The 25930-nt window shown below is 35.9% G+C and overlaps 1 protein-coding gene across 5 annotated transcripts in view; it reads right to left on the bottom strand.

The window, feature by feature from the left end:
* APC (APC regulator of WNT signaling pathway) overlaps positions 1 to 25930 on the bottom strand; it is a 90635-nt gene that overhangs the window by 11890 nt on the left and 52815 nt on the right. For 4 of the 5 annotated variants that reach the window (XM_048052166.2, XM_066988983.1, XM_066988984.1 and 1 more), the window contains 7 exons: positions 21896 to 22004; positions 18712 to 18825; positions 15644 to 15727; positions 9553 to 9657; positions 4961 to 5083; positions 2015 to 2393; positions 691 to 786 (listed from right to left, as the gene is read on the bottom strand). In XM_048052166.2, coding sequence (XP_047908123.1) covers positions 691 to 786; positions 2015 to 2393; positions 4961 to 5083; positions 9553 to 9657; positions 15644 to 15727; positions 18712 to 18825; positions 21896 to 22004 — 1010 coding nt within the window. The remainder of the gene's footprint in view (positions 1 to 690; positions 787 to 2014; positions 2394 to 4960; positions 5084 to 9552; positions 9658 to 15643; positions 15728 to 18711; positions 18826 to 21895; positions 22005 to 25930) is intronic. The other variant, XM_048052167.2, reaches the window with a different exon arrangement.

Raw genomic sequence — 25930 nt, 5'->3', positions numbered from 1 at the left:
TTACATAATGACTGTAGATCTCAAATTCTATGCTTAGCACTGGCTGAAACGTTGCGTTATCATATTGAGATTTTGGAGGAAATGGAGTGAAGTGGGAAGAGAAACATTTATGCAGAAGTAAGAAAAACACTCATTTTAATTCTACCCAGCCAAAATCATGACCAATGAAATCATAACAGTTACATAAAAGGCTATTTATTAAATCTGACAAGTATTGATTTATTAATTATTATTACTGAATATTATTTTCTGAGGAAAAAGTACTTAACGTATTTTTACACAGAAGCAGCAAAGAAAACCTGCCTGCACAGAACTGAGTATGGACAAAGAAGTTCAGGCTGCTGAACAGCAGCCTACTCACGACAAAAAAAACTCTGGAAAGCAGCCTTCACTGCAAGTCCGATGCTTCTGAAAATCACAAATACTTCTATGATTATATACTCTTCCACAATTTAGAGTTCATGCCAAATAAAAGAGTAACTTTCATAATAACCTGTCCGATGGGAAATGGTATAGTTAATTTAAACTGCATTAATCACTTAGAGATCAACATCTGACACAAATGAACTGATGATCTGTTTAATCCAGTGGTAAAACAATGCCACATATCCTTCGAGGTATACAAATACAGAATGTCAGCGTTTCCAGGAAGTGTTTCAGAGGAAGTCAGAGGAATACATTTGGTCTTACCGAGCTCATTCATTGCATGCCTATGTTCTTCATCAAATGAAAGTTTCATCAAAACACACACAGCAGGACAGATCTGATGATCAACTGGAGCAGGCACTGATCCAGATATAGGTAACAATTAGTATTTCCTAGGTGTATAGCTTTGTATAAAGATTTTCAAAGAGAAACTAAATTTAAGATAAATCAATAGCAATTTTGTTCAGGGTTCTTATCTTCCTATTTATCCAAGAATAGACAGTTACTTCAGAATATTACTACTACATCTGTATACACAGATGCCTGAATAAATCTACATAAAACCAAGATGACATACAAGTACTAGAAATATACTTGATGCTGAAAAAGAAACTAAGGAGAATCATTAATGTATGTATTAAATTAGAAATATAACTTCTGGTACCAATTATCTTATTACTCTTGAAAAATAAAAATCTCTGAAAGAAATCAGTAACAATAAATATTATAGTGGCATTAGATAATACAACACCTAAAGTGAAGCTGTTTCTTTGGGTGTTAAGTCCTTAAGAATGTTTAATTAAACCCCTTTGCTTCATAGTTTTAAAATTCATAATTTCATGAGCTAGATACTAGCTAACACATAAATTGTATTGGTACATGTTGTTCAGAGCCCAACTTTTGTGAAATGGTTGTAGCAGTAAACTCCAAAACCTATGATTCAGCCCACTGATTTCAGTGGTACTTCCATGAGACACCTACAACCTGTATTTACAAAATGCCATCAATTCAAAAAAGCAGTTAAATTATGCAGATTAAATCTTTTTTGTAACTGCCCCCCAAGAAAATTCCTATTTCATTTACATTGCTACATCTCTGGTATTTTAATATTGAAATATTTCTCATGTACATTATAGTTTATATTATATTGGCTAGATTGAGATTATTTAATTTGTGGTCTGTACCTCTCTCCTACATGAAGTGTGTATCTTGCGATAGAACGATTTGGGATTATTTAAGTATCCTTCATTATTCATCAAAATGTAAAACAGGAATGAGTTGAAATTTACTTTTAATTTACAGATCATATATATAAAACACTATAGAGTTTTTATCTGGAAAGCATACAGAAGCCTTATGATTTGAAAGAACAGGTTTATAAATAGGGCATCATATTTGTAATAGGTACTACTTCCTAACACTACCTTAACTCAAAAAGTGTATTTGTACATACACCCTCATGCATTTATTTGCAGCTACCCATATATATATACAAGAAATCTTACATACATTCAACATGATTTCAGATTATATTGTATTTTTTGTTAATTCATTGGTTTTCAAAATTTATACAGCTTGAAGAACCTACTTGGGTTTTTGTCTTGGTCCATGCCTTGTTCATGTGCTTCCTGCCATTCCCAACATGTTTCACAGTAAGCACGAATCTGCTCCAAAAGATGGAGCACGCGGATTTCCCGTCTGCCTCGCTTATCATCAGGCTGGGAGTGAATGATGTTATGTAGTGCTGCGCTGGCTCTGGCACGGGCCTCTTTACTACCACGAGAGTTCCCTAACAAGACAGAGTCTTTATCGTTGCCATGTAAAAGCTGGATGAGGAGAGGAAGACATCCAGATTGACGCATGGCTATGCAGCTGTCTTGGGAGCTAGACATTGCTAGCAATGTTCTTGACATGTCATCTTTATCATGAGTACCAAGCATTGATAACAATGAGTACACCATTTCCACCTGCAGATCAAATGATTTTAAAAAATAGTTATATTTAAAAACTACATATTAAAATAAATTATAATGAAATCTGAATGGTACACGAGCAAAAAAACCCAAACAATTGATTTAATGCTGCAATAATTTGTGCTACTTAGAAATAATTAAATATTATCACTACTTCACCATTTATAACCTTAATAAATCTCACTTAGTGATTAAATAGCTAGAATAAGTGGGTGGTAACTGTAAGCAGCTCTATTAATCTAAAAGTCAAATGGTGAAGACTTCTAACTTTCCATTGTACAAAGAGATTAATGAAACATAGTAATGAAAATATTTTAGTTTGAGACAGTTAAAATATCTTTAAAAGTAATTCTATCTCAAAAAATTATGTATGAATCACATTTTCATGTATGGATGCTCTTCAGTGAGAAATTATTTTCTATATGGCATTAAATACAATTATTTGAGGCAGGATAAGAGTGATTACATGAATTTTTAATTTACATTGTACTAAAACAATGTTGCATCTACATAAAGTTTTCATGTAAAATTTTCAAATTAACTAACCATTTTTTGTCACAAGGAGTGACTTGCATACAGACCAGATTACTTACAGCAAAAGCAAAACTTAAGAGTTAAAGGAACTCTTTACAGGGACAAAACCAGAAAAGAAAACAAATGCTCTTTTACTACACATCATGTAAGTACCGAGCATTCGTAAAACTAAATAGAGCCATATAAACCTAGCATTACACATTTAACTTGGAGCAACAAAAATTCACAGCAAAAAACAGATTCTTGAGGGTTCCCCTGGACTATCAGTGGTCAATGCACTATTTGGCTTGTCTATCCCATCCTGTTTTCTTCACTAGTAGCCTTATAATGAGGAATGCATTTGGTTCTTGCAGTCAACTATTAGTAGAACAACATGATGTAGAAGGTGATTTAGATACTATCTGAAACTCCTGAACTCTATCCAAACTCCTAAAGCCAAGATAAACAGCAACATTCAAAATGACAGCACAACATAAATAAACTATTAAAGGGAACTGTGAAATAGCAGAGGGAATTTCTTTAAAATACGCTAAGAAATAGCACTTTGGACTGCTAAACAAAGTTTTCTACTACTAATTAGATTTTTGCACTAGTTACTAGACCAATGAATGCTTTTATCTGGTTTCTTCACAAACAATTCTAATGTGTCTGAAGGTAAGTACAAATACCTAGTTACATAAAAATTGAATGGCAGTGAGTAGACTAAGCAGAGAGTCTGGTAACATGTATTTCCCTAAATACCATAGGATTGCTGGAACAAGGGAAATCTTCAAATTTACGAAACTGTATGATTCCATGCAAAATCCACTAAAATAGTCCTGTAGCCAGTTTTATGACAGTCTAGCATCCCGGTTTGGAGATTCTTGGTCTGGGAAAATTCATATGTAGTATTAAAACAAACTGCTTGGATTCGTAAAAGAGAGTGAATTTAATCTGCTTTATGTGTGCCTTTTGACAGATGTTTCAAGTTGCAGTTTTAATCCACAGTTATTTTGATTTGGAAGGCAAAGTTTCTGTCAGAGAATAAAGCCGAAGCCATCAAAATCTGGCCTCCAAGTTGTGGCAAACACAGTATAGGAAAAACCGTAAAGTGTATTTCCCTCTCTCCCTCTCTCTGTATGCACACACTGCAGAGACATCTCTTTCTGTATCTGTAAATGCATAACTGTAATTAGAATCCCTGCAACTTTCCTCTCTTCTCATGCATTACTACTAAACTTTTCTTACCCACAGCAAAGGAAGTTCAGCGTATTTCTTTGCCTGTAACCTTCCACACTCAGCATCTTTCCCTGCATTCAGGGCTATTCTCTTGTCTGTAACTTCTAGGAATTCTATGATTTGCTCTGAAAACTTGTAAACAAACTACCTGATGTCACATTCATTTGCTACACGCATACAATGCCGGGCAGCAAATCTATCATAACAACCTATTTAAAGCCCAAAGTAGTTAATACTATGCCAAGCTAATAATAGCCCCTGCTTCCCAGAAGACTGGGCTTAGCACCCCATCTACACTACTGCTGATTCCAGAGGCAATATAAACTCCAGTGGTCCATGAACTTAATTGTGTTACAGATTTACACATTTTTCCCCTCTCTTTTTATGCTATACATACACTTTTGAGTGCACTCTATTGTAAACAGACATTACTGTGAAGGGCTTACATGACTTTTTAAAAAAATTCTGGTCTATTTAATTTCTTAGCAATCACATCTGTTTTGTGAATTTGGTCTCTGGAAAAGTTTTTAAAAGGGTTAGTTTTCATCATGGAATATAAATCAACATCACAGAGTTTTAAAATACTGTAGTAATTTCTAGCAATTGCTTTTTCCTTACTGTAGTAACTCTATTACTGATCATCAATAAGTTAAGAATAAGAGGGTTTCTGTGGATATATTTTAAAGGTTGAAAAATATTAAGTTTTATCTCCATAAAATTACTATAGGTGGATAGATTATTCAACTAATATTAGTACTACTGGCAGAAACAATGAGATTATTGTATTAGTAAAATGTAGCATTAGCGACCTGTGGTTTGTAATCTTCGGTTACCTTGGTACCCAGATGACTTGTCAGTCTGCGAGGAACAGAATAGTTATTACTAGAGCTCATAACACTGGCTGTCTCATGGTCCATTCGAGCAGCAGAACCCTACAAATTTAAAAAACAATTCAGTATAACACGAAGTCTAACTGAAAAAACAACTACTGGTTAATTCAATTTCAGCACTGAATCACGAAATATTTACAGTGGTGAACTGTCAACGTATTTTGGATAAGTTAGGTTATCCCTGCCCTTACACTACTTAGATGTCACTGTTAAGTGGGCTTTATTAACCACTTCTCCCAAAATTCAGTCTCAATGGATTTCTATCTTCAATTGAATTCTTTTATAATTACTATTTTCATCGAGAAAAGGGAGAACTGGACTTTGCAGCAAGCTGAATTATGATTTTTATGGAGAGAAAAAAGCAGCTTTTACTTTTAAGTCAGATTACACACTGCCTAAGAATATGCATACACCTTCAGAATACAATCAGATAAGCAAGAACTGACAAGTTAAGAGATTCATCTGGACAAGGAGTAACCATACTTGAATTTGTCCACGTCGAAACTAAATTACAAATGGATGAATCAGTTTTATTTTTAATGAAAAGTTGCAGAACAATGCTGACACTATTAGCTGCAATTTTCTTAGAAATTATTGTGAATGTCCCTACCTATTGTAGCAAGAACTACTATTAGAATATTTGCCATCTTTCAATCTATTTTGTGTATTTTTCTTTTTCCACCTTTGCTATCCACTTTTTTTTTGTCTTTGTTGATCATTTTCTCTGCTTACTGTCTGTGAAGTTGCCTTTACTATGTCTCTCCCTCCCCATTCAGTTTAGGGAACTTAAAAATACATTTGAATAGTGAACACTTTAAGAGAACATCGCTCTATTTATTTCATTTCTGCATTGGTGAACTTCATCTTGTCTTGCAAATGAGGTGAGTGCCTTACAAGATTTACATCTCCCCAGTGCTCTGTTGACCTCAACCCAGATCTCTGTTGTCTTTTTTTTTTATTATTATTTTTCTTTCTCCCTGTATCAGCTCTAACAGCAGCTGATAGCAGAAGGAAGACAACTTCCTAAAAGTTCTGGATCTGTTATACATAGCTAGGTAAATACGTTACCCACCACGATCATAAGATGGTGATATGATACATATTTATCTGGAATCATGTTTGTTCTCTCAACATCACAGCCCAAACAAAAAATAAACTCCAGAAGCTGAAAAATTACTTCATATTCTAACTGTTTTTAAACACTAACTGTGAGGGAATCACAGAAGCCACATAATTCCTACGAAAAATCAAATATTAATGGACTGTATCAGTGACATTTAAAATGTTACGGACAAAATAACGTTATTTTAAAGGCAGTTCTTTTAATCTAATGACTTGTAATATCCTGATTTAAAATTAGATTCAATTATAAAATTAAAAGTAGCTAGCAGCATACTTACTATGCAATCAGGGCAAAAATTTCAAAGGGGGTGTCTGCACACCTAGTTGAGAATACCTGAATACCTCAGTGGAAATCAGCAATAGAAACTGTAACTGCTCACTCACTTTTAGTATCAAAACACTGCTTTACTGAGGTAATCAACAATCCTGTGCTGATCCTGCCGAAAAGCTAAAATGTGTTCATGAAATTATTAGCTTAATTAACAAAATAATATTGTCAAGCTATCTGGACCAGCGGTATCATTTTTTTTCCCAATGAAAACATAGAACACTGAAGAAAACTGTTTGAAAGACACTTTGAAATAATTTGTTGTTTTTCAAGGTGCACCATTAAGAAAGGAGACAAGTATTCCTCTCAGAGTATTTGCTATTCACACAGTTCAATATTTTAAATTTGAAATTGAAAGTGAGTATAAATAAAAGTTGGAAATAGCTTCATGTAGAGTTTGTTTAAACAGAAAAAAAAACCTAGTTGTATTGGAACATTTAAAAACATTATTATACTCATTTCACTCTCCATTTGAATCCAGAACATTCATACATATTCCAGAATAAGTGCTAGCACAGGATGCTAAAAAGTTGTAACTAGAATGATTTAAAGTCATATTAATTTATTCCAATATATATTTCCAGTGTAAATAAGCCCCTATGTTCTCTATTGAATATGAGGAAAATTCAAAATCTTTAAGCTTAACATTAAAACTATATTGTACTTTTTGAATTGCTCACTTCAATAATCTGTGGTGCTGTGAATACGGGAAAGGACCCCAATATTTTTACACTGACCAATCCCTTCATATCATTTTGACCTCAGACTACATTCAGAGGATTACAGATTCAACATAATGTACATGCAAAAATTCTCCACTGCTAAATTCACTACAATCATCTTATCCAATACAGTAAAAAAGATGAAAGTTTGGAGTACTACATGTTAAAGTTCACCACAGTACAGACAGAAATATTGCACTTTTCCTATTGTTTCTCCCAAACTGTACTTATTTTTGTTCCCATAACTATTTCATTCGGAGCCATCACGTGGCCTTGCTACTTGCAGGATGCCAGGAGGCCCAAAAGAAATGTAACAACCTTTTCTTTAGTGACTCCTAAAGACTGATTTGAAAGAATTAGCGTAAGAAATGTGTAGCCATTCATCTGAGAAAGTGAAAAAATGACAAATATTACTTGGACCATTCTTGTGTAGGACTTTCTCATTTTAAACCGTCTCCTATTTGTCTACTTCATCTTGTTTTCTCTTGTTATAGCTCACTGTTATTCACTCATTGTTTGTTTTACTATGCTTGTTACCTTCCCTGTCAGTCAGGTCATTTTCCCTATTTTGTGTCAGATTTTCTTAATGAAGTAGACAACCTAACTGAATTCCTTTACAAATCTTGCAAAACAAAGGAATGCAAAAACTTCTCTTCAGTGCCAGGACAGTGAGCATAATGGAAGAGAACATAGCTGAAAGATGAAAGGGACAAAACTGAATCCTGAAAAATCTCAGCTTCAACTGGCAGCATTTCAATTAACATTCATTAATGTTAGTAGATGGGGCTACAAAAACAATTAGACCCAGATTATTTCATTAAAACTTCTTGCACTCCACTTAATAGTGACTGCTAAAAGAAACAAAGTGTATTCAGCTGGTTTGTCACAAATAAATGTTATGCCCAATCCATTAAGCTTTTTCTCATTGGACTTGCACTGCAAGTAAATAATCCCCAGATGTCTCTAGAACACAGATTCAGAGCCCTGGATCTATCAGCCTACAGGAGGAAATAATATGCACATTTTAAAGGTTTTTATGAGGCAAAATTCAAATCGCTAAAATCCCAAACATAAGACCTCAAATGAAGAAAGAATGAATCCTCCACTTGAGTAAGTCTGCCAGGACACAACAATCCCTTCTTTCTTCCTTCCCTGTAAAATATCTGTTCTCCAAAATAACTCCTGATGCGTACAATGAAGACAGATGATACAGCTACAATACATCAATTATTCAAACACTTTATACTTTCAGCCTCAAAGCAGTGCTGAACTATTTTTTTCCCACACAATAAAGCTGTCATAAGAATTAGAGTCAAAGCCTCATGCAATTGCTCAGATATGGCTGATAGAACTTAATTCTAAATGGTGATCAAATATATTTCAAAAGCAAAATCATGAGCTGTGCTTAATGTTTAATCAAATGAAATATTCTAAACAAACCACAATTTATATTCTTTCTGATAAATCTTCTTGTCCATGATACTTTCAAGAGGATTAAAATAATTCTATTTCCCCAAAGTAGCAGAAATATTTTGCGTATGAATTCAACTATTAGATTTGTAGTGTGAACTTCAGGAATACACATTACTAATGGGAATGTCTCAGCTACAGTTGGAGATCATGAAGTGATTGAACATTAGGGCACGGTAAATAAATCAAAATATTTTTAGCCATTGAAGGTTTGATAAGTATTTTTTAAAAAGACAAAGAATTTAATGTAACACTCAAAATGTAAACCCACTAATGTATTTCACTAATATAAGGAACAACAACAACCAACTGTTTAGAAGCATTTAAAAAAATATTTAGCACACTTCCAGATTATCTCATTGATAATGCTGTTTCAAAGCTTTATCTGATATCATATTAAAGAAACACTAATGATAAACCTGCCATTTGAATCTCCTCTTTAAAATCACTGACATTTCACTGATAATTTGTAAAGTAAAATTTTGAGCCATTTCTCTTAACTAAATCATGCTGCTAATATTACAGTTCACCTATGATAAAACAGTATTTTCTCTAGTCATTTTTGTTATATCCATCTTAGTATCAAGGTCATTAATTATTTAAACAAAAGAAAACCACTCCCTGCATTATAGAATGCTTATACTTCATCTTATAAAAAGATTTCCTTCTAACGAATACAAGTTATTAGTGATTTCTAGATGGAATGAAGAAAACCAAATCTTTTTAAAATGAGCAGGCACACAAACACTGTAAGGTATATATCAATAAATAAGCACTATACATTTCCACTACTACTACATCCACATTATTTACGTATAACATCACCAAATGAAAAAATATATAACATCAAACAAAAATAATCAATTTACCTGACCAGTACTGCTAGTTGGCATACTGATTTCTGCTGCTCCTTGACCTTCACTCTGCCTCTCAGTATCATGGGAACCTGCATCATGCTTGCTTTGAGGTGCTCTCTGTTAATATAAGAGTTTATGAAATTATATTCAGAAATGAAGTATGCAACCATTCAAAGCTCTCTAGACTGTGAATATATCAATGCTGCATCTTCACAAAGCCGTTGAACAGTACTTTGTATTTCGCAACACTTAGTCTCAATAATAAACAGCTAAGTGTCTTAGGAAAACTGCAGGATGAAAGTGAAGCATGTCCTCTGAGGATTATAGCCCTGCAAGACAAAGGATTTGCTGTGAGACACTGGAACACCATTTTCCACCAGCTGTGCTCACGTCGCTATCAGAAATGTAACAGAATTGGAGCAAACAACTGTCTTCCCTGCACTATCACGTGATCCGTGCATTTGCTGGGGACTAGGGCTAGCACAGTTAAATTAAGCTTCACAATCACAGACAAACAAATTCTAGGTGAAAAGAAAGCCACCTATATAGTAAGGATCGTTCTGAATTTTAAAGACAAACAGCATAGGAATAACTGGTTTGATGCAAATAAAATTGCTATATCCTTGATGCTATATCAACCTGATCATATACAACCAAAATAAATTAAACCAATACAGCAACCTGACATAGATGCTTGTTTCAGTTTCTTAAGGAGACACATTTTTCTGCACACGTACATGGAAATTAAACCAGTGTCCCCACCACTGAGAGAGATCAGGAGATCAACACCAAAATCAGGCCTTTAAATACAGTTCCTTAAAAAAGCAAACAGAATAACCGAGCAGTTATGAAGTACGTGAATATCCAGCATCATCCACTATTATGCTTAAAATGTTCCAGCTTTTCAGAACAATACAAAAACCCGCCCTTGGAAATGGTTTGAAGTCTGGAGTTGAAAAGGTATTGTCCTACCTCAAAAGCACGATTATTCTTACAGAGTCACAGAATGACAGAATATCCTGAGTTGGAAGGGACACACAAGGATCACTGAATTCAGCTCCTGGCAAATTACTTTTGATGGCAAGCCTCATTTTTTAGACCTAGAGGCTACTACCATACACTTATATTCTTTTCATTTGTTAAATTATTTGTTAACAGCTGCTATATTCAATTCAGTTTCCATGGGGCCCTACGATGTTTCTGAGCAGTACAGCTTATGATAGCACAGTCTACCCCATCTAGCTTTATGGAAATTTCTCTTTTATTCTCTTTTACTTTCAGGAGAAACATACTCTTCTTCAATGTGCACATACTGAAACTTTTTCGGTCACCTGAAAAAAGTTACCTTCTTTAGGTATATGGTGATGAAACTCATACATTATCCCCATTATACACTTTTATTTTGTTCATATAAAGACATTAGAGCCTCAAACCCAGAAAATGTTTAGTGTTGAACAGTTTCAAAAAACACTAACTACATGTTTGGCAATAATTTTGGGGTAGACATTAAAAATAAATCATATATATATAGGCTAATGGAAGAAAATATGTCAAAGAACATTAGCATTACACAAAGTAATAACAAAAAATGCGACATTAATGATTGGTAACATTTTTCTTAACATGATATGCTCAGTTATAGAAAATGAGCATCACATTTGCCTTTTAACTCACAAGGCAAAACTCAGAAAACGTTTCTGGAGACAGCGTTACTGTTCTTTTAAAACTGAATTGTAATTTAAAAACTCACCATCTCTGTCTGTGTATGAGATTCTATTGCTATGGATGCTCATATCATGACTGAAGACATTTTGGTTCCCAGTACAAGAGTGGGGACTCAATCAAGATCAGTATGAATACAGTATAATGACTCTCCCTCTCTCACAGTATTTTCAGTCTTGAATAAAGTCTAATGATGAATTTGACATAAAATCTAGATCTAAGCATCCACTGTAACTAAGAACAGAATTTTCCAGCCATCAGATAACAATTTTCAATCTCATGAAGAAATTAGTATTTAATGTGCCTAAAGGTGAAAAGCGGAACGGTTCTTCAGCAAGGCTCATGAATTACTAGGGGATAATGTTATCCATCAAAAAATAGTTCTGGATTTGGGGCACATTTTTTAGGAATGATGATGGTGGCATATTTATTAAATAGTGTTCATGTAACTAACGCACATACAGGGAGATACTTCATTCCCTGACGCCAAAAGCAGAACTCTCCTCAGCATTCTCTGTTCCTCTCTTCCCATTCATTATCAATTTTATTTTCCACATGCTATTTATGAAAGAGATGGCTTCCATTTCCCCCAAAAAGCTCTCTGCCACTACAAAAAGAAGTCAACATTACATCCAAATTCATTCACAATTATAATGCCATTCTTAACAGTTACTAAAGCAACCTTTTAAACAGTTAAAAAAGCAACAGTTATTTTAAACATTAGTGTGCACTCACAACATACATGAATAAACACACGTTATATTGTCTCATCAGTCATCCATAGGGCTTGAAGGTCTGTCACTTCTGAATTCTGGCATCACACTACAAAAGTAACTCTAAAATTTGAAGTTACCAAGTATGCTTGTTTGCTTTTGTAGCAAAATACTGAAAGACTGCATGTACTGCATGTGCCTGTGAGAGAAAGACAGAGGTGCTCCCTCCATCTTGTCACTATGCTCTAAATGCTTCTAAGTCAACAACTATCACTTGACAAGTAATTTTGCCATATTTACTAATAGAAAAGTACATTTACATTTTTGCTAAGACAACAAACTACAAATAATTGTACTTAATATCTTGTAAACATGAATTGTTGAAAAAGTCTCTTGTGTATTTATTAGGACTAAATAATTTTCCATACAGATTTTTTTTTCACTATATTCAACTACCCTCTTATTTTCTGTACCTTTACACTCTCATTTTCTAGAGAGCATAACGTATGCCATAGCTTCATAGGAAGTACAACGATTATATGCATAGAGGTGTAAGTAAGAATGTAAGACAGAGAACAACGCAAGAAACAAAAACAAGCCAGAAGACTGAAACAGTTTTGCTTCCATTGAGTCATAAGGAAAAAAAATTCAGTGAGTTAAATCTTTCAGAGGATGCCTACCTATCACAGTTTAAACAGTTTAAAGTTCGCAAAGCATTAATCTCTGTATGTAATAAACCCTTTACATTTTATCTACAGCAACATTGCACAATGGAATATTCACATTTCAAATTACAGATAGGCCTGTGCCACTGTAACAAATCGAAAACCCCATATTAAGTACTTGACAAGAAATTGCCTTTTTCTTTTAAATGCAATTTCAAATTTGTATCTGACAGCAAAACATTCTATCTCCAAAGGGGTCTAACTCTATAGAGGATTTCAAACTTCGCTATGAAGGTTTTTAAAAATATTTTATTGATACATGAGAATTCTTACGAAACTGGGAGGTACTTACAAGTAAATTACTTCAACTCTCTCTAACAGCATTTACAAGAGCTAGCAATTTGCAAAGCCTTACAAATGAGCTAAAATGTGAGCTAAAGATTTCTCTGCTGATTTATTTCATAAAACTACTCTTTATGGTATATTATTATATTTGGTTGTTTTCTACAGCATATATTGCTCTTAGATTCCATAATGATTGGTATAACCACACCAGCCAACCATATCAGCAGATAAATCTATGGCATTTATTATTAACAATATATCTTTATAAACATAAGGAGCACATTCAAGTTGGGTATCATATCAGGCACAATATAAATATAATAAATGCCTCATGTTTACACTTTTCAGTTACACGGACTTTGAAATTTCACTGATAATATCCTCCTTCTTGCCACCAGGCAATTTCAGATAGATTCAGATGCTGTTCAGTAGGACTGGCCATCTGTCAAATGACTAAAAACACACTGAAGTAATAATACCTGTGTAGTGACTGCCTCCTTTACCACCAGCATCCAGGTAACTCTCCCCTAAAACATGCAATAGTACAACCAGCCAACCAGATACTTTAGGGGTAAGACACCATAACAAAATTTTGAAAAAGCGGAAGAATTAATATGTATTCAGCAGCCAAGTAATTTGAAAAACGGAGCGGAAAGAAAACTAAGACAAAAAACTTCTCTAATTAGGTAGTTCCATCTCGTTGCTGTTTGAGTGCTTGACCTCCGGTGAGGCTAAAATACTGTGCCTTTTTTTGTTAAACCAGAGTAAGAGAGAAATGTTCTGGGGACATACTCCATCTGATCAAATGAGGCAGAAGTACCACAGGCTGGCCAATCTGCCAGACAGAGCTTTAAACCAGAAACAACAAGGGATGGAGTGATCCCTCAAAGAACAAGTAAGGAAGCTGCAGACAGGGTAGGCAAGCCAAGGGGCCCTGACTGATGAGAACACAAGGGCAGCCCACAGGATAAAGGAAGTGGAATCCCTTTGTGGACAGGCATACAGAACAGCCATAGGGGGAAAGCTCTTAAGCCCGTACAGGGGGAGTTGGCACACTTGGGCACCTCTCTGAAATGCCTCTACACTCATGCATGCTGCGTGGGAAACAAAGAGCAGGAGTTAAAAGGTCTGCGTGCTATTGTAGGGCTATGGCCTCCTTGGATTCATGGAGATGTAGTGGGAGAGCTGACATGACTGGATGGCTGTGACTTGGGGGTAAAGACCTTGTAGGAAGCACAGGCTGGGATGGTGAGGAGAACAGCTGCAGTGCTTGGAGTTGTGCCTCCATGGGTAGCGGTCAGTCAAGAGCTTATGGGTGAAGATTAGCTGGAGATCAACATGGGTGCTGCTGTAGTGGTTATCTGATATAGACCTCTTTAACCAGGAAGAAGAAATAGATGTGATCTTTTCCAAACAACTGGAGGAAGCATCGTGTGTACAGGGCCTGGCTTTCACAGGGGACTTTAACCACCCTGACATCTGCTGGAAGGGCTGTACATCAGGATCTAACAATGTGATGACAGCTTCCTGACACAGGCAAACAAAGAGCAAACAGGAAAGCTGCCCTGCTGGACCTAATATTCAAGGAATAAACAAGGAAGAATTTCTGAAGACATGAAAGTCAAAGGCAGCCTTGGCTGCAGTCACCATGAGACAGTGGAATTCACAATCCCAAGAGGAGGAAGAAGGTAAAAAAACAGAACAGAAACTGTCCTGCACTGCAGGAAAGTACAGTTAAACCTCTTCAGATATCTGCTTGGAATAATCACATGAGATACAGCTCTGGAGAAGAAAAGGCTTGGGGGGGTATCTCATCAATGTGCATAAGCCCCTGGATTGGCTAAGGTATAAAAAGACCAGGTAGTTTTAATTATACACACTTCTGTCAGCTTCACTTGTAATACCAGATTTTCCCCCGGATCCTGAAATTATGAAAACATTATTTTTAGAAATGGAAAAATATACATCCGTTAAGAATTCAAATGTTGTTCTGCACTCTCACTGGAGTTATTTTGAGTGAAGATAAAACCTAAAATATTCACATCTAAGATAAAATTTATAGTTAATTCACCAGTAAAAGAAATTGAGTTGAACTTTTAAGCGAATTTCCACTGTGAAAGCTGTTTTTGCTAATGGTAATTACTACTATGGACTTTGTCATTTACAGGAAATATTATTTTGTACTTCTTAATATAGAATCCAATACTTATATGCTAAAAATATGCCTTTTAAGAAGTCTGACTGAGGCTGTATTCATCAGTTTTTTTCTTCTGTCTCTCATGGGATAAGCAAACCATGAAGCTGCTTATTAGAAATTTTATTTGGTAAGGCATGTACAACTGATTGTTATTTGCTGAAACCAAGACACAGCCTTCATAATACATTGCACTTTTACCTTTTAACCGAACTTGCTGGTTGAACTTTTAACTGACTTATCATTAGTGACTTAAGTTCAATAATAACAAAGAGTAATTCAAGTATTTTCACCATCAGTTAACTGGTAAGAGAACAAGTAAAAGCCTACGTATATCGACTAGTTCATTAACTGTGACATCACTAGTTGATGCAAATAATCCTGCCTACGAGCTTACTGAAATTATTTGACTTTTTAATTAGATATATACCACAATCAAAAAAAGCAAGTAAACGCTCACTAACCTCTGCTTCAGCTGCTTGGGATTGCAGGAGCTGTCGAATACGAAGAATATCCTTCTCTATTTGTTGAATTCTTGCCACCCTCACCTGAAATGAGTACATTTTCACGCTTGTTTTTGTTCAAAAACTCCTTTTATTTATTGCATATAATGACAATATGAAGAGTTCATTTCAAATACATGTGACTATTACAACAGCTTCTACTAACAGAACTACTTAATTCATATTTAATTCAAATGTTCTTCACAATAAAACACAGGCATGACTGCAAACATCGAAAACAGTGGGGAGTTGGGTTTCTAATAAATCTGACAATAACTTGGATATAATAACAGGTTGTCACACAGTGCACAGTCAGGCATAGAAAAAAGTCTCAGTATACTCTAACAATTTTCCCATTTCTGAAATTAACATTCTGTCCAGATTTTTAGCAAATTATTTCTCTTACGTGTCCAATGTTAGAACTCTACTTGCCATACAGAAATATGAGAGAGAGATGTATATTGACTGAGTGTGTTAGAAGTATAAAGTCCTGAATGACTTCCATCATATTCAGTTTTTACGATGATTTGTGACTTTTGCCTATGCACAGCCTCTGGGTATTTTCTGCTTCTACAAATCTCTAAGAGTTTACAAGACAAGAATAAAGAAAGCTACGTACTACTACTTTGGTTCGTCTGGGATTCTATACACATTTCTGAATCAATGCGAGTCTTTTATAAAGATATCACTATTCATTTCCCACTGCAATCATTCTGTGCTTTGTAAATTGAATACTGAGAAAAACTTTACAGGATAAATATACTTCAAATAAGCTGTACTGTGAAGCATAGGATGCACTGTGATTCTATACAGAAACAGTAAATTAATAAAGTAGAAGATCCCTGTGTGAGCTTGATAATAACTAAGGCTTGATTTGACTTTAAAAGTGGGCAGGGAATAAATAGCCCAGTAACATCAGGATATGAACAGAAAACTGAATTATTATTATTATTTTTTGTATTATAGATAAATACAATCCTCATGTTTTTACCTGAATAACATCTTCAATGTTATACTAAAAAAGAAAAGGCTTTGTTCATTTAGTGGACAAGGATCAGCATTATAACCAACCTTATTTAACAACTTTATAGCCTAGAAAACGGAAATAAGGTGAACTTTAAAAAAAGGCATTTTTACCAAAATATACACATGGAATAGACACATGATGTAATCTAGAAATCTTAGAAATACAGAATATAATGGCAAATCGGAATGAATTCATGGAACATGCATCATAAGCTGTGGGAAGAATATCATGTGTATCAACATTTAGTAGAGATTCAAAGCTATAAACAGCAAACTAAAAACTTGATTTGAATTGTGCAAAGCAAAGTGTCAGAAATAAGACCAATAAATTCGAAAGCAGCACACACAAGCTTTAGTAGAACATGAGACAAATATAATTCACTCCCCTTCGCTCCCTCACAGTGAATTCTTAGTACTATAAAGATAATAAAAATGTATTACTATAAATAGCTGTACATTAGTGAAGTGATATATGACTAACAGAACATGTCCATTCTCTAAGAATGACTTGAATTTCCCCCAAATTGAATTTCTGTGTATAAAGCAATTTATTCTATAAAGGGCATCAAGAGAATCTGAATATGCGTACATACCCATCTAAACATGGGGAAATATTTTTCTGCAGATGAAAAAAACCTTAAAGATCACATGATTTGTCTAACATCACTGGGATAAGAATTGAATCTTTATCTCCCAAATTTTAGTCAAGAGATTTAAACATCAGACCTTTCTTCTTTCTGTTGATTGATTATCTGCATTACGGGGGACGTGAGGAGCTCCATCAACCATGGGTGTGCTTTATACCAAACACTGTACAAGCCCCCCCAGAAAGCAACCACATTTCTTGGCACATAGGGTTTACAATCTAAAGATCAACACGCAAAAACAGAAGTACATGGTCAAAGAACTAGAAGCAACCAAACTGATTTCTTCAACAATGAATCTGAAATGAGCCTGAAGTCTGTATTATATCACAGAATGAGGACAAATTATACTTTTTTCTTATGTCAGCATAAAATAAAGTATCTGAGGATATTTATCGGTACTTCAATGAAGACGATAAGCAGAAGGCAAAACATTTCAAGAGAATGTTCATATTACTGCGTATCTTACTAGACATTCATAGTAAGAAGTCAAACATGAGTCAATATTATAAAAGAAAAAGGGGTCTAAGCTCCATATATTGTCTCAGTACTTTGTGTTGATATTGCTTTGTCATAATACTGCTTTTATTTTGATAAACCATGCCATTTGATTACTGCTGCTTCTGTATGTCTAGGAACGAATTTCAGAAAATACTGACCGATGTTTTACCAGACTGATTATTTAACACCTGTGGAAATAAACGGTAATAAATATTTCAAATTGTCACTCCACTACTGTGGGAGAATAGTTTTTATAATTAGTGAGCAACTGATTATTCTGTTTACAGGTTCCATACGATTACATTCAGAGTTATACTTCCAAATGTGTGTAACATGATTTGCATACAGAATTGTACATGTATTCATCATGAATGCAAAACAACCCTTGGTCAGAGCAAACAACTTACAGGCATACATGTGAATTGCATTTTACTTATACATCACATGCTCATTTTAGGTTTCTGGTTAAGGAAACTTACCAAATCCTAGATGGATTTTATTCTAACCTTAAAAAACACAAAAATCACAGCACTATAGAAGCAAAACAAAGTAGCTGAATAACATGCTTGTGTGAAGCTAAAATAATAAATTAAAAGCAAATCATCATAATTTTTTTTCTGAAGAAAATATAAGTCTACTTCTGTCTAACTCACAAGTCTTCTTCCAAACAGGCAGAAGAGGGTGTTGCTTGTTGAGTAGCTATTTTTTAAGTTCTGGTTCCTATTTTTGTATTTAAAAGGCTAACTAAATACGGTGTGGTATCACTTTGTTCACACACATTTTAAAGACACAACTACCAATAATTTAATAAAATCACAGGAAAACTTCTTTCATTCTCTCATAAAGAAAGAACTATACCTGTGCTCGTTTCTCCATGTCCTGACAAGTTCCCAGTTGTTCTTCCATTGCAGCTCTGATTTGTCTTGCCTCATACTCCAGCTGCCTTCTGGTCATGTCTGTTTGCAAGGAGAACTGAAATTGAAGGAGAGAAAAGACATTTTAATACATCAAACATCATTTACATCATATACCTCACTTACGTATATGTAGTATTTCATTGAAAAAATAGAACAATTACTTTTGACAGCAAAATTCATAAACAAAAACCAAAATAATAGATCCCTAAAATATGACTGTTATTAAAAACAAGAGCACGCAGTATATTTCAACTAACAGGCTACCTGCAAGTTTTGCCAAATGACTAAATACAATATAGAAACACTAAGACATTATCATTCATTACAAGCCTGGAATATTTGGCTACTAATGTACTTCAGCGTACCAACAAAATGTTACGCGTACCATTTGAATCAGTATTTTCAAAAATATTTAGAGGTATCAAACAGCTGCAAACAAGTGATGGTATTCATGCTTCTGCTATCTACCCTATTTTTAATTATCCTGTGAAAAAGGCAGATGTTCAATTCATAACAACACAGGCACTCCAATTATATGTTTTTCAAGGCACAAGCAAAACCAATTTATGATTTTAAAGTAGATTTAAAACAAGTCTGTAAAACTAATAGAAAAAAATAGCAGGAAAGTCAATTAAGTGCTAGTCCCTCAGGCTTTATTTTAAAAGATGACAAACACAGAAAAGGATGGCAGGGACTTCTGGAGATTACCTGGTCAGCAAGGTCTTAGATTAAGGTATCCAGGCCTAAGTCAAGCCAAGTTTTGGGTATTTCCATCAGGGCGAATTTCACCACTTCTCTAGGAAACCAATTCTAACGTTCAATGGTCCTCACAACAAACATTTTCTTTGTTACCTACACACACAATTTTCCCTGAAATAACTTGTGCCCTCTTGTTGTGTCACGACACATCCTTGTGAGGAGTACATCTCTCTTCTCCATAGCTACCTTTTAAGTATTAGAAGACATAATTAGATCCCTCCTAGGCGTCATCTTCTCTAGGCCTAACAATGCGATTATTTCAGCTAAAAGTTTAACTATTTTTCACATGCACACAGGTCATATATTCATTCATGCATGTGGAAAATGGAAACAGGTTCAGTAAACATGTTTGCTCAAAAACTGAATTAGTACCATCTTTCAATGCATATCATCACATTCCTATCTCGCTGTTCTTATCAGATGAATGTAAGTTTATTGAGCTTCTTGTCAGGTCAGTAGTTTAAATACGGGAGCTATAGCTATAGCTATATGGGAGTGGCAAGTAAAATGAAAAAATGGTATAGAAGATTAGAAGTGCTTTCATTTAAAGATCAGTGACAACTACCTTTGTGAATAGTACAGCATAAACTCTTTCAAAAGCAGAGAGGTCACGAGCAAGTATTGCATCTGTACTTCATTTGTGAAGACTTACCTCTGTTTTGCAACAGAAAAGTAGTAGCAAAATAGAGGACAAATCAAAGTAATGACTGTATGGATGTGAAAAACAAACTAGAAGGCATTTTTACATAGCCATTGCACCATGGTATTGATAATCATCAAGAGAAGACAGAAATGACTTTTGCATCTTTGCTCTAATGGTGTGGAAAAAGGAACAAATCAAAGCCCGTACAGTCTAGTAGCTTTGTTTCACCAGTAATATGCAAAAATCTTATCAAGGCAGAATTCATAAACCCTTTCTGTTCTGGGAAATGATCTTAAAAGAATGTCAGAAGGAAGCCTTCAGCTACTGACATATGGAAAGAAATGTAAAGATAGACACAGCCCTAGAGCCAGTTCTACTACTGCATAGAAGTAGTAGAACTGGCTGCACAGCTGCACAGAATTCAGCTGCACAGAAATGAGAAGGCTGTGCTTTTCAGTGTGTAAGACAAAGACGTGGGCTACACTTAGGCAGAAATCTGAGAACATGAGGAAAGTTTTCTGAAGTTTAAAACTTTAGTTATTCTTAGAAAATTCAAGTAGGACTGATGTATCTTTTCCTAGGAGGCTACACTACACTTTTTAGCCAATCATTCAGCTCGCAAACAGGTTAGTGTCCAAGGGCAGCTCTCACAGAAGGTTTCAACAAGGTTCATTAAGAGAGTCAACACCAGACAGAATCATCTACAAATACGTAAAATGTTACTAAAAAGAACGGGGTCTTCCACTCCACTGTGGATGCAATTAGTAGTACTAAATTATCACAGAAGGGTTTTAGTGTAGATATTAGGTAAGGTATTATAATAAGAAAAACTAAGTTAATTGATTATCTGTGAAACTGAGGAGACATAAATCTTAAAACCTACAATACATTTAGAGTGAGACAGACACAGCTGACAGGGCCTTTGCAAAAGGACTGCAGTACCTCAAGACCTATTTCAGACTTTCTCCTCTTGCTTCCAATTTTCTGATCAGCTTGGCTATGACTCACTGTTAGATATGCTGAAGTCCAGCTGCTTCACCCCAATCAATGAAGTGTTTCCACATTCTATTTCCATTTCCAGGACATGGACTAATGCCTAAGCAGGTTTGATTGTAAAGATGGGCAAGCAGATCTTCCCAAAACTGTATGTACAAAGGAATGTACTGCAAATACATCCAAGCTACTGAGGTCTGACAACAGAAAAACCTGTATTATTCTTGGAGACCAGAGATCTTCATTATCCTAGGTAATGGTGACTTGACTGTGAACAGCTGGGAGATATAAAAGTAAAAGCTTGGAGCAACTGTACAGTATAGCATCACTTCACTCACTGTTTTGAAAGAAGAGCTCTTATGTAAATTGTCTCTTAGACTCATACTGCTCTCAAAACTGAAAGAATCCATTAAATAACAGAAACAAAAAGAAAAAGACCTTTGGGGGATATAGGTAAAGAAGGAGCTTACTGACACGTAATTTATTTGTCATAATAACTTCTCAGTGTTCCTTTCCAGCGCTGGCATTCCTACTGATAGGTATGATTTTATACGTTAAGATTCATATATGAAAAATGTATCACTGAGACTAAGTTAGCTTTACACAGTGAATAAAAATGTTTTAAGTTAAAATAATGGTAGAGGAAGTCACCAAATTTGTAAGACATACACAGCATCTAAACAGAGATTGTAGCACCAGATACATGAAAAAGCATGGAAAAGTTACTTACATTTTCAGTAAGGGGGAGACTATCAATCCTTTTAGTAAGGTTCTGAAGCTGGGCGTAATACCAGTCCTTTTCTTTCTCTTCCTTCTCCAGTTCCGCAAGCAAAAGAGATCTGTTGAAAACAGAAGCAGGAAATGTCTCACTATTAAGACCTCATCTCCAAATATGAGTACAGAAATGAGCATTGATACCAATATAAAAGATCTATTTAGAAACAAGGTTGAGGAAGATGGCACTAACAAGACGACTGATAACATGGGTTCTGTTCCCTTGCCTCAGCTGAACAAACTATCTACTATGCTATCTTAAGTGAGTCACTGTAACTTCTTGTGTATCAGACCCACATCTATAAAAGAAAAGATACCTAAATTTCTCTATAAAACCAGTACGAAATCTACAGTTGAGAAGCATTTAGTGATAACTAAAGCACAGTTATTAGTCATATGCTAACTTTCATCCTGCTTCTGTGGCCCCCTACAGACAGACAGCAACTGCCTCACATTCATGAGCCCTGATCCTCATGGGGGACTTCAACCACCCCAGTATCTGTTGGAGGGACAGCACAGCGGGCCACAGGCAATCCAGGAGGTTCCTGGAATGCACCGATGATGACTTCCTTCTCCAAGTGAGAGAGGAGACAACAAGCAGAGATGCGGTGCTGCACCTCGTTCTCACTAACAAAGAGCAATAGTCCATGGGACCTGATGAGATGCATCTGCAGGTCCTGAGGGAACTAGCAGATGAAGTTGCTAAGCCACTGTCCACCACGTTTGAGAAGTAATGGCTGAATAGGGGAGGAGGGGAAACATAACTCACATTTTTAAAAAGGAAAAAAAAGGAAGCCCCAAGGAACTACAGGCCAGTCACTCTCACCTCTGTGCCTGGCAAGATCATGGAGCAGATTCTCCTAGAAACTGTGCTAAGGCACACAGAAAATAAGGAAGTGACTGGTGATGGCCAACATGGCTTCACTAAGGGTAGCTTGTGCCTGACAAGATTTGGAGGCCTTCTCTGATGGGGTTACAGCATTGGTGGATAGGGGAAAGGCAACTGACATCATCTACCTGGACATGTCCAAAGCATTTGATGCTGTCTCCCATGATACCCTTGTCTCTAAATTGGAGAAACATGGATGTGATCAATGGGCCACTCGGTGGGTAAGGAATTGGCTGGATGGTTGCACTCAAAGAGCTGCAATCAATGGCTCAATGTCCAGGTGGAGATCAGTAACAAGCTGTGCTCCTCAGGAATCAGTATTGGGACTGGCACTGTTTAACATCTTTGTCAGTGACATGGACAGCGGGATTGAGTGCAAGTTTGCTGATAATACCAAGTTGTGTGGTACGGTCAACATGCTGGAGGTGATGTCATTCAGAGGGACCTGGACAAGCTGAGAGGTGGGCCCATGCAAACCTCATGAGGTTCAACAAGGCCAAGTGCAAGGTCCTGCACCTGGACCAGGGCAATCCCAACCAAATACCTAGAGAAAAGAAGTTGTGGATGCCCTATCCCAGGATCCCATCCCAGGAGGTGTTCATGACAGGGGAGTTGGAACTAGATCTTCCACCCCAAGCTGTTCAATGATACTGTAGTTCTGTGATTCTGCAGGTAAAGGCTGGGGGACAAATGGATTGAGAGCAGCCCTCAAGTAAAGAAGTTGGGCGTACTGGTCGATGAAAAACTGAACGAGCTGGCAATGTGAATTTGCAGCCCGGAAAGCCAACAATAACCTAGGCTACATGAAAAGTGTGACCAACAGGTCAAAGGCGATTCTCCCCCTTTGCTCTGCTCTTGTGAGACCCGACCTAGAGCACTGTGTTCAGCTCTGGGGCCCCCAGCATAAGAAGGGAAGGGACCTTTTAGAGTGAGTCCAGAGGAGAAGTCCAGAGGAGAGCCAAGAAGATGATTAGAGGACTGGTGTACCTCTTTTATGAAGACAGGATAAGAGAGTTGGGTTTGTTCAGCCTGGAGAAGAGAAAGCTCCAGGGAGACCTTACAGAGGCCATACAGCGCCTAAAGGGAGCCTACAGGAAAGCTGGGGAGGGACTCTTTGTCAGGGGGTGTAGTGATAGTACAAGGGGGAATGGTTTTAAACTAAAAGAGGGGAGATTTAGATTAGATGTTAGAAAGAAATTCTTCACTCTGAGGGTGGTGAGGCACTGGCACAGGTTGTCCACAGAAAAGCTGTGGATGCCCCATCCCTGAAAGTGTTCAAGGCCAGGCTGGATGGGGCTTTCAACAACCTGATCTAGTGGGTGGCATCCCCGTGCAGGGCAGGGGGATTGGAACTGGGTGATCTTTAAGGTCCCTTCCAACCTGAAACATCCTATGATTCTTTCAGACGGTAAGTTTTGTATGACACACTGAACTACCGTTGCTACTTATGAAAAGGCCTGGAAATTACAGAATTGTATATGTCTCAGAATCTTGTTTTGAAATTCATTTATCTTTTCTCCTTTTGTAGCGTCTCCTCATTAAACTGTCACCCATACAAAAACAAGACAAAGCATACAAAATCAAGTTACTTGTATGATTACTAAAAATACTTGAAGAGAGTATTTACCATCAAATGTGATAAACCACTGCAGATGTATCCTGTCTATAACATTTTAAATGGGTATCAAACCTACTGTAGATCTGAATATTCTCATATAGAGAACGGTATGAATTTGACTACATTCAGACTACCAAAAAAATCTATTAAACATTGTAACTACTATTTTATGAATCCTTCATAAACTACATTTATGTAGTTGCAAAATTTATCAGTATGGTTACATATTTTTTATTTTCATCACATTTTTCAAAATTAAGGTTTTCAGATAAAATCTGAATAGTACAAGTATACAGGCAAGCTACATTTTTTTCAAAAAGTGTATTAGTTTCTTATAAATGCTTTCTGCAAGTGTTCTTCCTTCCAGCATTTTAATATTGCTCATTAACATTTAAAGAAATGCAAAAAATTTTATCAGATTACAGATGAGGTAAACATAGAAATCACAGAATATTTTTAAAAATGAAACGTGCATAGTATTCATAAAAAAAGATGGACAGATAAAGCTGAAGACTGAACTCAAACACTAAGCCAGAGGACAGAAAGAAGCAAAGAAAATTGCCCAGTACTACTTCCTATCCCTTGACTTTTGCATCTGTCTGTCTCTAATCTCAGGTTGTGGTTTTCCCAAGCAACAGCCACATGAATCTTTGTGTTACAAAATACAAGAAACCGTTACAGATAATTACTCTAAGTTTTTAAGGAACAATAACAGCATACAATAAAGTTTTCCCCTGACTACTTTGTTAATGCATCCCAGTCACAACCTGTGTTGAAGTTCCACATGAAAGAACTTCAAGTAGAAGAAATTAAAACCACGTATTTTGAAGGACTTGATGACTTAGTTCCTTCAATAAAACATTTCAAACTATTTTTGATTACTTTAATACTCCATACCCAAAGCAAGGATGTACCTGGGCTGGAATTCCCTAAGACAGACAGAATGAAATGTGAATACACTGTGCTCTAGAAAAGCCTGTGACAGAAAGTCATTCTGTTGGCCTCCCAACTATCCTCTAACACATAACCTGCCTGCCTGATCTCTGTGCACGCCTGCATTCTTCATGGCTTCCCGTCTTTCCACCCTGGTGAAAATGCACTGTTAGGTGTCCAAGCACTGGTTGCGTCCAATTTGTGAAATCAATTTTGCAAAAGTATAATTAATGCAATTCTCATAAAAAGTATTTTTACTTCTAAATGTGTTTTCTAACAGTACTAATCATATTATTCTCATCTACTGCTGGTTAAAACCATACAAAGACTGCAAATATGACAGGACCGACTAATTCTCCCTCTGGGTGTCAAGGAATTGGTAGTAGAAATAGGAGGGATTACTTTCAGCTAAGTGAACATGCAATTAGGTTTCTCTTGCAAAATGTAGGGTATTCACCTCGTGAATGAGATACTGTGTCATTCAATCTGTTTTGACATGCCTAACAGATGCTAGAAGCAAGAAAAGAACTTAGGAACCATCAGTGCTCCAC

This window comes from Anser cygnoides, chromosome Z, assembly GCF_040182565.1.
Source record: "Anser cygnoides isolate HZ-2024a breed goose chromosome Z, Taihu_goose_T2T_genome, whole genome shotgun sequence".
Lineage (NCBI taxonomy): Eukaryota > Metazoa > Chordata > Aves > Anseriformes > Anatidae > Anser > Anser cygnoides.
Note: the sequence above shows the minus strand (reverse complement) of the source record. Positions and strands in the feature narration are given on the sequence as shown.